This window comes from Orycteropus afer, unplaced genomic scaffold (assembly GCF_000298275.1).
Source record: "Orycteropus afer afer isolate SDZICR_OR568_19922 unplaced genomic scaffold, OryAfe1.0 scaffold00433, whole genome shotgun sequence".
In the NCBI taxonomy this organism is placed as follows: Eukaryota; Metazoa; Chordata; class Mammalia; order Tubulidentata; family Orycteropodidae; genus Orycteropus; species Orycteropus afer.
The window spans coordinates 716,889-729,755 of record NW_006922020.1 but is presented as its reverse complement, the minus strand read 5'-3'; the positions used below and the strand labels follow the sequence as shown (position 1 = coordinate 729,755).

General features: G+C 41.7%; 1 protein-coding gene across 1 annotated transcript in view; it reads left to right on the top strand.

Annotated features, from left to right (window-relative positions):
* Nucleotides 1–12,867, top strand: part of ZCCHC17 (zinc finger CCHC-type containing 17) — a 107,013-nt gene that overhangs the window by 75,726 nt on the left and 18,420 nt on the right. Inside the window, exons 5-6 of the mRNA XM_007954130.2 lie at nt 3,926–4,026; nt 5,738–5,883. Coding sequence (XP_007952321.1) covers nt 3,926–4,026; nt 5,738–5,883 — 247 coding nt within the window. The remainder of the gene's footprint in view (nt 1–3,925; nt 4,027–5,737; nt 5,884–12,867) is intronic.

Here is a 12,867-nt window from a genome sequence, read left to right as displayed (position 1 = left end):
TTTGTTTTCTTTATACTGAGGTGTAATCCATACTGCAGACTGTAGTCTTTAATCTTCATCAGTAAGTGCTTCAAGTCATCCTCACTTTCAGCAAGCAAAATTGTGTCATCTGCATATCACAGGTTGTTAATGAGTCTTCCTCCAATCCTGATGCTGCGTTCTTCTTCATATAATCCAGCTTCTCAAATTATTTGCTCAGCATACAAGTTGAATAAGTATGGTGAAAGGATACAACCTTCACACATTCCCTTCTTGATTTTGAACCATGCAGTATCCCCTTCTTCTGTTTGAATGACAGCCTCCTGATCTATGTACAAGTTCCTCATGAGCACAATCAAGTGTTCTGGAATTCCCATTCTTTTCAATGTTACCCATAATCTGTTATGATCCACACAATCTAATGGTTTTGCATAGTCAATAAAACACAAGTAAACATCTTTCTGGTATTCTTTACTTTCAGCTAAGATCCATCTGATACCAGAAATGATATCTCTCATTGCACATCCTCTTCTGAATTCAGCTTGCATTTCTGGAAGCTCCCTGTCAATACACTGGTACAACTGTTCTTGAATTACCTTCAGTAAGATTTTACTTGCATGTGATATTAATGATATTGTTTGAGAATTTCCACATTCTGTGGGATGATCTTTCTTTGGAACGGGTACAAATAGGGATCTCTTACTGTCAGTTGGTCAGGTAGCTGTCTTCCAGATCTCTTGGCATAGCCAAGTGAGTGCCTCCAGTGTGGCATCCATTTGTTGAAATATCTTAATGGGTATTCCATCAGTTTCTGGAGCCTTGTTCTTTGCCAATTCCTTCAGTGCAGCTTTGACTTCCTCCTTCAGTGTCATTGGTTCTTGATCATATGCCACCTCCTGAAATGGATGAACATAGACCAATTCTTCTTGGTACAGTGACTCTGTGTATTCCCTCCATCTTCTTTTGATGTTTCCTGCATCATTCAATATTTTGCCCATAGAATCTTTCAGTATTGCAACTCGAGGCATAAATTTTTTCCTCAGTTCTTCCAGCTTGAGAAATGTCAAGTGGGTTCTTCCCATTTGGTTTTCTAATTCCAGGTCTTTACACATTTCATTATAGTAATTGGCTTTGTCTTCTTGAGCTGCTCTTTGAAATCTTCTGTTCAGCTCTTTGATCTTGTCATTTCTTCCATTTGCTTTAGCTACTCTCCACTGAAGGGCAAATTTCAGAGTCTGTTCTGACATCCATTTTGGATATTTTCTTCCTTGTCTTTTTAATGACCTCTTGCTTTCTTGATATCATCCCATAATTCCTTTGGTTTTCAGTTATTGGTGTTCAATGCCTCAAATCTGTTCTATTCAAGAGAGATATTATCGAGGTCATATTTTGGCTCTCATGGACTTGTTTTAATTGTCTTCAACTTTAACTTGAACGTGCGTATGAGCGGTTGATGGTCTCTTCCACAGTCAGCTCCTGGGCTTGTTTTGGCCAAAGATACTGAACTCCATCACCTGTTGCTACAGATATAGTCCATCTGATTCCTCTGTATTCCATCTGGTGGAGACCATGTGCATAGGTGACACTTATGTTGTTGAAAAAGGTATTTGCAATAAATAAGTCATTAGTCTTGCAAAATTCCATCATATGATCTCCGGCATTATTTCCATCACCAAGGCCGTATTTAACAACTACTGTTAACTCTTCTTTGTTTCCAACTTTTATATTCCGATCACCAGTAATAACACATCTCGATTGCATGTTCAGTCAATTTCGGACTGCAGAAGTTGGTAGAAATCTTCAGTTTCCTCATCTTTGGTTTTGGTGGTTGGTGCATAGATTTGAATACTGGTAGTATTAACTGATCTTCCTTGTAAGCATATGGATATTATCCTATCACTGACAGTGTTGTTGTACTGCAGGATAGATCTTGAAACATTCTTTCTGATGATGAATGCCACACCATTCCTCTTCAATTTGTCATTCCCTGCATAGTAGATCCTGTGGTTGTCTGATTCAAAATGGCCAAAACTGGTCTGTTTCAGCTCACTAATGCCTAGGATATCAATCTTTATACATTCCATTTCATTTTTGACAACTTCCAATTTTCCTGGATTCATACTTCGTACATTCCATGTTCAAATTATTAATGGATGTTTGCATCTGTTTCTACTCATTTTGAGCCGTACCACATCAGCCAGTAGAGGTCCTGAAAGCTTTACTCTATCCATATTGTTATGGTCGTCTCTATTCTGAGGAATCAGCTCTTCCCCAGTCAAATTTTGATTGCCTTCCAATCTGATGGGCTCATCTTCCAGCACTGCATTGGACAGTGTTTCAGGGCTATTCCTAAAATTTTCCAGTAATTTATCAGGCAGTGTTTCACTGCTATTCATAGGGTTTTCACTGGCCAGTTCTTTGAGAAGTGGATGGCTTCTTTCTTCTTCTGAGTTTTTCTTAACCTGGAAGCTCTGCTGAAACCTGTCCACCATGGGTAACCCTGCTGGCATTTTGCAACACTGGTGGCATGGCCTCCAGCCTCACATCAACATGTAAGCCACTACAGGACAACAAACTGACAGAAAAGTTTGTCACCCTTAGTTGTTCCTTACCCCTCTCTGCCTACCTATCTCAGGCCCCAGCCTTAAAATAGAGCCACCCCTAAGCGAAAGTAGCCCCTGAGCCTTGCACCCACCTACCTCAGCCCTGGCCTATCTGTTATAGTAATGGTTAAAAAAAAATATAAGAGCTATGACAATTCAGATGCTTCTACTTGGCTAGTAGGAGTATAAATTGATTAAAAAGAAAACACATACACACAGAAAAGTGGCAGTATCTACTAAAGCTGATACCCTGAGACTCAGCATTCCACTCCTAGATAACGTACCCAACAGAAATTCATACATACGTTCACCAAAAGACATTTAGTAGACAGTTCATAGTAGACTATTACACAGCAGTGAGAATGAATGATCTACAAGTATATACAAGATGAATAAATCTCACAAACGTAATATTAAGTGAATGAAGCCAAACATGGAATGGCCCATATTCTGTGGTTCCATTTATATAATTTACAAAAACAGATCAATCTAGTCCATACTGTTAAAATAGTGGTGACCCCAAGGGGAGGCATGGTGACTGGAAGGGAGTCTAAGAGGAGCTTTTGAGGTGTCGGTAATCTGTCTTTTGATCACAGTACTGGTTGTTACATGGGTGTGTTCAAAAGGTGAAAATTAATTGAGCTTCATACTTACAGTGAACACTTTTCTGTATGTACAGTATATTTGGCTAAAATTTTAGAAGTTTTTAAGTGTTTTGGAAATATGAACAAAGATTAATTCTAGCTGAGGGGCTCAAAGAAAATGATCAAAGGAGAAGTGGTAACCAAGCTGAGCTGGCAATGTTTGGATCTAGTGAATTGGTGAGGTGGGAGTTAGAGGAAAGCAGAGCATTTCAGAGAGAAGGTGCTACTACTTGAGTAAAGGCATGGAACCATCTGTTGAAGGTAAAATATTTTGGTTTGGCCGTGGCATTTTATATAAGTAAAGATGAGGTTGGAAAAGTAGGTTAGAGACAGACTGAATAAGGTCTTAAATGCCAGGGAAGGAATTTGGACTTGATTTTCACAAAGCCTTTAAAGGTCTTTTAAACCCAGAAGTAACCTGGTAAGGATTGTAGGGAGTTTAGCAAGATGAGAAATTATATTTTTATTTTCTGTGTATCAGTGGGGTGAGCCCTAGTCTCATTCATCATTGTTAATTCAGAGCTTCGTCCTGAATGAAAAAGGGGGGGGGGGGGTGCTGTTTCATACCACTGCTATCTCCTGTTCAACACTTTTGCTTTTCTACCTATCAAAAACAAAACCAACGTACAACATTACCTTGTAGTATCTCAGGCCACATCTCTTAAAGAGAGCCAACAGTCAGTATCTTTTTTGTTGCAGGCAAGAAGAGAGGCGGAGACGGTCCTTCCAGGATTATACCGGGCAGAAGATCACCCTTGAGGCTGTCTTAAACACTACCTGCAAGAAGTGTGGCTGTAAAGGTAAGGTGAAGCCTCTGCCATCCCAGTCTTTCTCTTCTTGCAGATGGACTCTTTACAGGATGAAGGAAGTAGCCTAGTGTGACTTTTGCTTACCCTGGTTTTTACCCAGTTGTTGGCCTCCCCTGCTCATGCTGTTACTCCTACCAGACTCACCCTGGAGTTCATGACTTGATGATGTTTTTCTGTTCCCTTCTTTGAATGCTGTCCTTGCCAGATACTATACCACTCCCTTCACTCCCCACTCTCTGCAGCTAATCTCTTGCCTGGCTAGGTCCCTGCTTATTATGCCAGGGTAAGAGTGTTGGATTATGATTCACACCCTAAATTTTAACTCTGAGACCACTATTATTCTGCTGTAAAAAAATTAAGAGACTTGGAAATACATTCCTTCAAGATCCAAGCTAAACTCTTTTTTATGTTTATCTTTTTTTGTGAACATGAAATACTTTTGGTAATAAGAACACGGGATAGTCACTTCCTTTTAGTTCTATTTCTTCAGGTTTCCTCTGGTCTTACTCAAATATTAAAGAGCTCTTTCAGCCTAACTTGCCTTCTTGGAGCTATAATGGGAGTGACTGCCAGCTTCTCATTTACAGAGTGACCTCAATTTGTCACCATTTCTCTCTAGCCTTCCACTGTCCTGCTCTGTTGATTTTTCTACAAAGACTGGTAGCAGACTAGTGGCCTAGTTGAGATTTTTGGGGTTTAAGCCCCTGTTGATCATTAACGTGGAGGAAGGAAGGGAAAATTAAAATGGAAAGAGAATACCTCCTTAGGGGAATTATAGGATCATTCTAGATACACTGTGTTGTATTCCCCTTTCAGACACCATTTAGCTTTTGTACCCAAAGGGGTAAAATAGTTCACACACAGCTTTTTTATTATCTAATACAGTTCCTCTGAATCCCTGAGGCAGGATGTAACACAAGCTCAGACAAACAACTCTGCACAGCATAGCATCTGCCAAAGGACCCTTAATAGCACTACAAGCTTAGGGGGAGTGGAAGTCCTTCACCTTGTGTCCACCAGGTGTTATGTACATGAGGCCTGGGAGAATAATAAGAAATGGACTTTGGCCTAGTCGGCAAAGGTAATGCCAAAGGGGTGGGTTTTAGTACATCAGAAAGATCACACAGGGCAGGAATGAAAGGGACCTGGGATAAGCTTTAGTTTGTTGTGAGCTACGTCTCTACTCTGGGCCTTCATATACTCTGCAATGGAAAGCATTGGATGTGATGATTTGTAAGCTTTTGCCAGACCTGACAATCTGTGAATGTTCAATGCCCCTAAGTACTTCTCTTTCTATGTGTTACCTTGGATGTGAGTGCCCCTTTCTGTTCGATTCCTTTAGGGTCTGGTCTGCCGTTCAGCTCCCTCTGCTAAGCGTTCTGCTCTCTGGACTAGTCTTTCATTGTCAGGCATAAAGTCCAAAATCGATCTTTAAGAATTAATAAGCCCCATAGCTAATGGAGGACAACACAAGTCTGCATCCTTACATCCAAAGCAGTGCCAGTGTTCTCCACAGTTCTAGGACCAGCTGCTAGCCTGGCTCTGATTGAGTAAGCAATGCTGTCATGAAATGACAGAAAATCTGTTTTGAATGAATTCAGTAATACCCCCTGAACCAGCTAGCCCCTTTAAGGAGTCTCTGATGAAGCTCCACCTGCTAAGATGAGACTTCCTCCCTCGCTTTGTCTTCTACCCTTTGCAGGCCACTTTGCAAAGGATTGCTTCATGCAGCCAGGTGGGACCAAATACTCTCTGATACCTGATGAGGAAGAGGAGAGGGAAGAGGCAAAGTCAGCTGAGTGTGAGAAGCCTGACCCCACTAAGAATTCTTCTAGAAAAAGAAAGAAGGTGAGTTATCTTATTATTATTATTATTATATAGATAATGTTTTACTGAGTTTTAAAATGTTCTGTTTGCTGAAATTTTGGAAATACTGAAAAACATAAGAAAATTTAAATCTCCTGTAGTTTTTTTGGGAGCTCTGGTGGCGTAGTGCCTAAGGCATTTGACTGCTAACCAGAAGGCTGGTGGTTCAAACCCACCAGCCACTCCTCAGAGAGAAGATTGGGCAATCTATTTCCATAGACATCGCCTTGGAAACTCAAGGAGAGGTTGCTGTAAGTTGGATCTGACTCAACGGCAGTGAGTTTGGTTTTTTGGTTTCTTGTAGTTTTTGTACCCAGAAAGACTACTGTTAGGATTTTTGGTATATTCCAACTTTTTTTCTAGGTGGTGATAAATATAGATATATAGATACACAATTATGGTTATACTAGGTATAGTTTCTTTGCTACACTTTTCATTTAACTTATCAAAACCATTTTCTAGTATCTTTAAGTGTTCTTTAAAAACTTAAAGACCTGTATAATATTCTACCTTATGTATGTATGATGATTTATGAATCATTTCCCTATTATTAGATGTTTGGGTTAGTTCCAACCTTAATCTTTGGCCACATCTCTTAATATTTTCCTTGGATAAATACCTAAGTAAGATTGCTGAGTGAGGGCTTTAAGTTTATCACACTTCTTCTAGAAAGTACTTAGCTACCCCGCAGTATATAAGAGTACCTGTCTCTCTGAATTCTATCACCTGTTTACTGTAGGGCAATTCATGAAACAGATACTATTTTCGTCCAGAAAGAAAAGGTGCATTTGTAGTCAGCTAAACAGAAAGGAAATAAAAGAACTATGCTATAGTTTGGCAAAGACATAGTTGATCTTTTATTGTGTAGTACTTTTTAACTGGTCAGTTACTGATTTTTGTTTCATTTTTTAAAGCTTTGGAAAACGCCTGTTGAATGGTCATTTTTTGCCAGTCATTGTGCAAACCTAGGAATACAAAGACTAAGATGAGGTCTTTGACTCAGTGGGCATTATCTGCAAACTGAATACTGTCTTCATTAATAAGTGAGAAAAAAGCTCCTTATACTATCGTAAGGATTGTAATATATATGAATAATGATTTATTACTTTTATTTATTGATTGATTATCTTTTCTCCATGGAGGATCATATCCTCTTAAGACTTTAGCTGCCTTAATGATTTCCACATCCTTCTGTAGTATCTCACAGGTACCTCAAACTGTGGCTCAGTCAAACAAACTTAGTTTGAGGCCCTTCTGTGCTACTTACCAGCAATGTAAATTTTTTTTTTTTTTTTAATTGTGCTTTAGGTGCAAATTTACAGAACAGACTGTGTTTTACATTCAACCTTTCATGTACATTTGGTTTCACCCCCCAGTTACCATTCCCAGCCCTAACCCACTCTCCTCCTCTCCCTTCCCAGTAACCCTCCCCTTCCTGTGCCCTTCTTAGTTACACACTCCCATCTGTCCAGCTTTTTCTCCATGTGAATGTTACCCCTCTGGTGACCCATGGCCAATTGCTCCAAGGGATGTATCTCCATACAGTAGGCGGGTACATCGCCCTGGGTTGAGTGTTCTGCATGTAAGTGTTAATTATTGTTGGGCTGAGAGCCAGCCCTTGGGAATAAGTTTTATCCCAGCCCCAAACTGTATCCCAGGGCCATAGTCTTGGGGGTCCCACCAGACTCCATCTGACCAGTAACTCTGGTCATTACTGTGTTTTTGTATTTTGTTCCACCTTTTTCCTCACACTCTGTACAAGATCTGCAGTTTTGATCCCTTAATGCCTGTTTGGTATTGGTAGCTGGGCACCATCTAGTTCTTCTGGTCTCGAGGTCCATCATGTCCTAGGGCTGATTGTTACCAAATGCCCTTGGTTTTTTCACTCTTTGCTTCTGATGATAGACGATTAGCTGCATCTTAGATGGCCACTCGAAAGCCTTTAAGACCCCAGTTGCTACTCACCAAAGTAGGTTGTGGAACAACATTTTTATGTATTTTGTTGTGCCTATTGAGTCTGGTGTTCCTCAATACTATGGTCCTGAGTCGGCAGATCCAACATATCTCTCTCCCACAGTGTCTGGCTGTCTATGACGGATTGCTGTATGTCTGTCTTCTTTTGCTTCTATAATGATTGCGGGTATTTTTTATCGCTAGTATCTGTGCAAGATTAGCCTCAGCTGAATCTATCATTGGTCTAGAGTATATTCCTGTTCACTGACCCCCCATCTGGTCTTCTCAGTTGTCTTGTGTTTATCTGTAGCCTGGTGTTTGGTGTTAATGGTAATGCAGGGTTGTGGATGTACTGTCGTCTATATTTTATGTGCATGATTCAGTGTCCTTCCTTTCCGCAGTGTTATCATGCTGGTCACAGACTTTTCCATACCATCCCTCCCCTTACCCAATTCAGCATGTGGCCCTCAACTAGTCCAATATTATCTCCTCCCCTTCCCTCCCACCTCTGGTAACTTACAAAGTGAGTTCCCTTCCCTAAGCAAACCTTTACTTGACTTTTTACAGTAATGAGCTCATACGATATTTGTCCTTCTGTGACTGACTTATTTCACTGAGCATAATGTCCTCCAGGTTCATCCATGTTGTGAGATGATTCGCATATTCTTCATTGTTCTTTAACATAGCACAGTATTCCTTTGTGTTAATGTACCATAGTTTGGTTATCCATTCATCTGTTGATGGGCATTTGGTTGTTTCTGTCTCTTTGCTATAGTGAATCGTACTGTGGTGAACATGTGTGTGTGCATATGTATGTTGTGTCCTGCCTCTCACCTCTTTAGGATATATTCCTAGTAATGGAATTGCTGGTTCAAATAGTATTTCTATTTTCAGTTTTTTAAGGAAACACCATACCATTTTCCACAATGGTTGTACCATTTTACAGTCCTACGAGCTATATATGAGAGTTCTGATCTCTCTGCAACCTCGCCAGCATTTGTTATTTTCTGTCCAGTTGAACTTTGCTATTATGGCTGGGGAGCTCTGGGAGCATTGTGCCTAAGGCACTTCACTGCTAACCAGAAGGCTGGCGATTCAAACCCACCAACCACTCCTCGGAAGGAAGATGGGGCAATTTACTTCTGTAGTGATACTGCCTTGGAAACCCAAGGAGGGGTCACTGTGAGTTGGGTCTGACTCGACGGCACATAACAACAGTTATTGCTGGGGTGAGATGATACCTCATCGTTGTTTTGATTTGAATCTCTCTAATGGCTAATGATTGTGAGCAATTCCTCACCTGTTCCAGCAATGAAATTTAGGCTGAATTCAGTTTCTTCATTTTTAAAATGGGATTCTTGTGATCTTTGAGGATAGTGTTTAGCTCTCAAAAATAGTTGTAAAGCACTGACAAGAAGTGCTTAATTAACATTGGCTGTTAAGACTATTAACGAGCTCTTGTGCCACAGTGGTTAAGGCATTGGGCCAACCAATGGTCAGCAATTCAGACCCACCAGCCTCTCTATGAGATATATGAGCCAATCTGTTTCTGCATAGATTGGCCTTGGAAAACCTGTGGGACAGTTCTGCTCTGCCCTATAGGGTTGCCATGAGTCAGAAATGACTCCATGGCAGTGGGTGTTTTGGTTTGGTCAAGATTATTATCTCTTCTCTAATACCTCTGTCCCAACATCCATAAAAACAACCACCATCAAAACTATTTGTATCCTCTTTCGATTACCTGTTTTAGGAGTAGCAATACCCTCCTAGTCTTTCAGTAAAGAAACCAATATGCCAGTTTTTTCCCCTCTGCTTTCCGTTTTATATCTAGCCAGTCACCAAGCCCTGTCAGTGACCTTTTTTGTGTGTGTCAGGTGGCTTGGGTGAAAGTTTACAGAAAAGATTAGTTTTCTATTCAGTTTACACACATTTTGTTTCATAACAGTTGCAATTTCCACAATGTAACATCACTCTTGCTTCCTCCCTAGATTCTCTTCCACCTGTCCTTCACTCCTGCCCCTTCCTGCCTTCTGAGCTTTGTTTTTGGGCAAATGTTGCTCTGTTGATATCATGTGGTTGATTATTCTGAGGAGTACATTCCTCACAATTGTTACTGTTCAGTTTATAGGCCTGTCTCTTGTTTGACTCCAGGGTGATCCCCCAGGGTGGGTTCAATCCCAGGTTTAAAGGCCCACTATACAGTTTATCTTCTCACATCTCTTACTCACATTCAGAATATTGAACTAGCCTGGGAAATTTTTAAAATACATATTTGTGCCCCCCTGCCATCCCCTACCCGCCCCAGTACCAAATCATGGGCCTGGATCTGGGCATCTGATTATTTTTTAAAGTACCTTCCTTATCTCACTGCCCAGTTCTCTCCATTGTTGATTTCCTACTTCTGCTTTAACTCTGAATAGTTGGAGTGCTCCAGGGCTCTGCTTTAGACTCCCTTCTCTTCAATGTCTGTCTTCTTCCTAAGTGATCTCATTCTGTCTCATGGTTTTAAATACAAACCACATGCTGATGACTCCCAAATTAAGTATTTTTATCCTTATTTTTGTCCAAGTCTGTATTTCTGTGTCTGACTTTTTCTCTGGAACTGTAGATTTAGATATCAGACTACCTGGTAGTTCCATCTGGTTGTTTATTTGGTTTCTCAAGCTTAACACACACACAGTTCTTAATTGTCCTTCCTAAATTAGCTTCCCACCACTGGTGGCTTGCGTGGTTGTCGTGATGCTGGAAGCTATGCCATTGGTATTGCAAATACCAGCAGGGTCACCCGTGGTGGACAGGTTTCAGTGGAGCTCCCAGACTAAGAGAGACCAGAAAGAAGGATGGAGCAATCGACTTCTGAAAAACTTCCCAACAGTAGAAGGCTTTAGTGGATGAAATACTGAATGACACAGGAACCATCAAGAGAAGGTGGAAGATACACAGAATCACTGTACCATAAAGAGTTGGTCAGCATTCAGCCATTTTAGGACATAGCATGTGATCAAGAACTGATGGTATTAAAGAAAGAAGTCCAAGCTGCACTGAAGTCATTGGCAAAAAACAATTCGATGGAATACCACTTGAAGATAGTCCAGCAAACAGATGGAGTAGTGACTAAGGCATTTGACTGCTCACCAGAAGGCTGGCAGTTCAAGGCCCCTAGCCACTCCTCTGAAGGAAGACTGGGCAATCTACTTCCATAGAGATACTGCCTCGGAAACCCAAGGAGGGGTCGCTATGGGTCAGAATCGACTCAACAGCAGTGAGGTTTGTGGTTTTTTTTTTTTGGTAGCAAATGGATGCAATACTGGAAGTGCTCTTCATCTATGCCAAGAAATTCAGAAGGCAGGTACCTGGCCAGCAGACTAAAAGAGATCCGTATTTGTGCCCATCCCAAAGAAAAATGATGCAACAGGATGTAGAAATTACTGAACAGTATCCTTAATATCATATGTGTGATCGAGTTGTGTGTCAACTTGGCTGGACCATGATTCTGAGTGGTTTAAGCATTTGTGGTGTGGTTATTCCCATGGTGATATCAGATGTATATGCTTTGAGCAGCCATTCTGTTGAAAGGGAATTTCCCTAGGGGACAATTCCAATACACACACACACACACACATATATATATATATATATATATGGACATCCTGGGAAAAATAGAAACTCTTCTGTAGATCTGGATTCTGTTGTACTTCCTACAACTGTCTATGAGCAAACAATTCACCATTCTGTTCGGGTCTTGGATTCAACATCTGCCAGAGTCAACAGCAAGCATACTGTCTGCCAATTTGAGTTTGTCAGCCCCTGAAGCTGCGTGAGTCAGGAAAAGCCTCCAGTTTGATGTTTGATCCATGAACTTGGGACTTGCCAGCTTTATAACTGTGTGAGCCATTTTCCTAAGATAAATTTCTCTCTCTCTCTATATATAAGCTTTACTGGTTTTGTTTCTGTAGAGAACCCAGCCTAACACAGTATGGTACTGAGAGTGGGGTGCTGCTCTGACAGATACCTAAAATGAGGAAATAGTAGAGTGCGTCCTTGACCTGAGAACCCAGCAGAGAGACACCGGCAGAGAGATGGCAGTAGCAGTGCCAAGAGACTGGCATGAAGGACAGCAATAGTGTAGAGCCAAGAGAATGGGATGAGAGATGGCAGGAGCAGAGCCGAGAGACCGGCATGAGACAGCGACAGCTTTAGCAGCCCATGAGGAGAGACCTAGATGCCATTGGGTAGGCAGCTTCCTGGCGGAGTTTCGGGCATTAACTGGTAGAAGAGACCAGCATGAGATGGAGTGGCCAGTCCATGGAGCAAGAAAGCTAAATGACCTTTGGGTAGGAAGATTCCTGGTAGAGTGGGTTGCCCTTAGCCATTAATTGGCAGAAGTGGAAAGACCAAGGAAACTGGAAGCAGAGCTGCCTCAGCCTCAAGGGTAAGTCCATGGCCTTTGGGGGTGGAACCACCACAGCCTCCTAGGTTTCAAAGAGTCAGACCTTCACCGATTTGGTTCTGGAGTGTGGAGCTGCTCGATCACGTGAGCCCAAGAGGTAGAGGAACAGGGCCCGCCAGGCCAAGGGAGTGAGGTTGCCACTCAGAGGAACTAGGGGACTAGAGCCACCCAGTGAAGGAGATCTGTACAGATGCCACCCATTGAAGATCTGTACAGGTGCCAAGTTGATAAGGGGTGGAATTGTGGTAGTTAAGTTTGTGTGTCAACTTGGCTGGGCCTGGTTGAGTGGATGGGCAGCTGGTGGTAGTCATTCCCCATGATGAGACTTGTAATCAACTCCATGGTGATGCAGGTACTGTGAGCAGCTGAGTACCTGCCTTAGGAAATGTGGTCTGCTTCCTGTATATAAGCAGAAGCCTTGGGAATGCTCTCTAGCATATGGCATGCTTGGACCCTGCATGTAGCTGTGTCGTTGTTCAGCAGCCTGCCATGCTCTGCCGACCTTGGGACTTTCAGTGACTTTGAATTAATGGCCTGCTGTGTGGTTTGGTAACATCAGGACT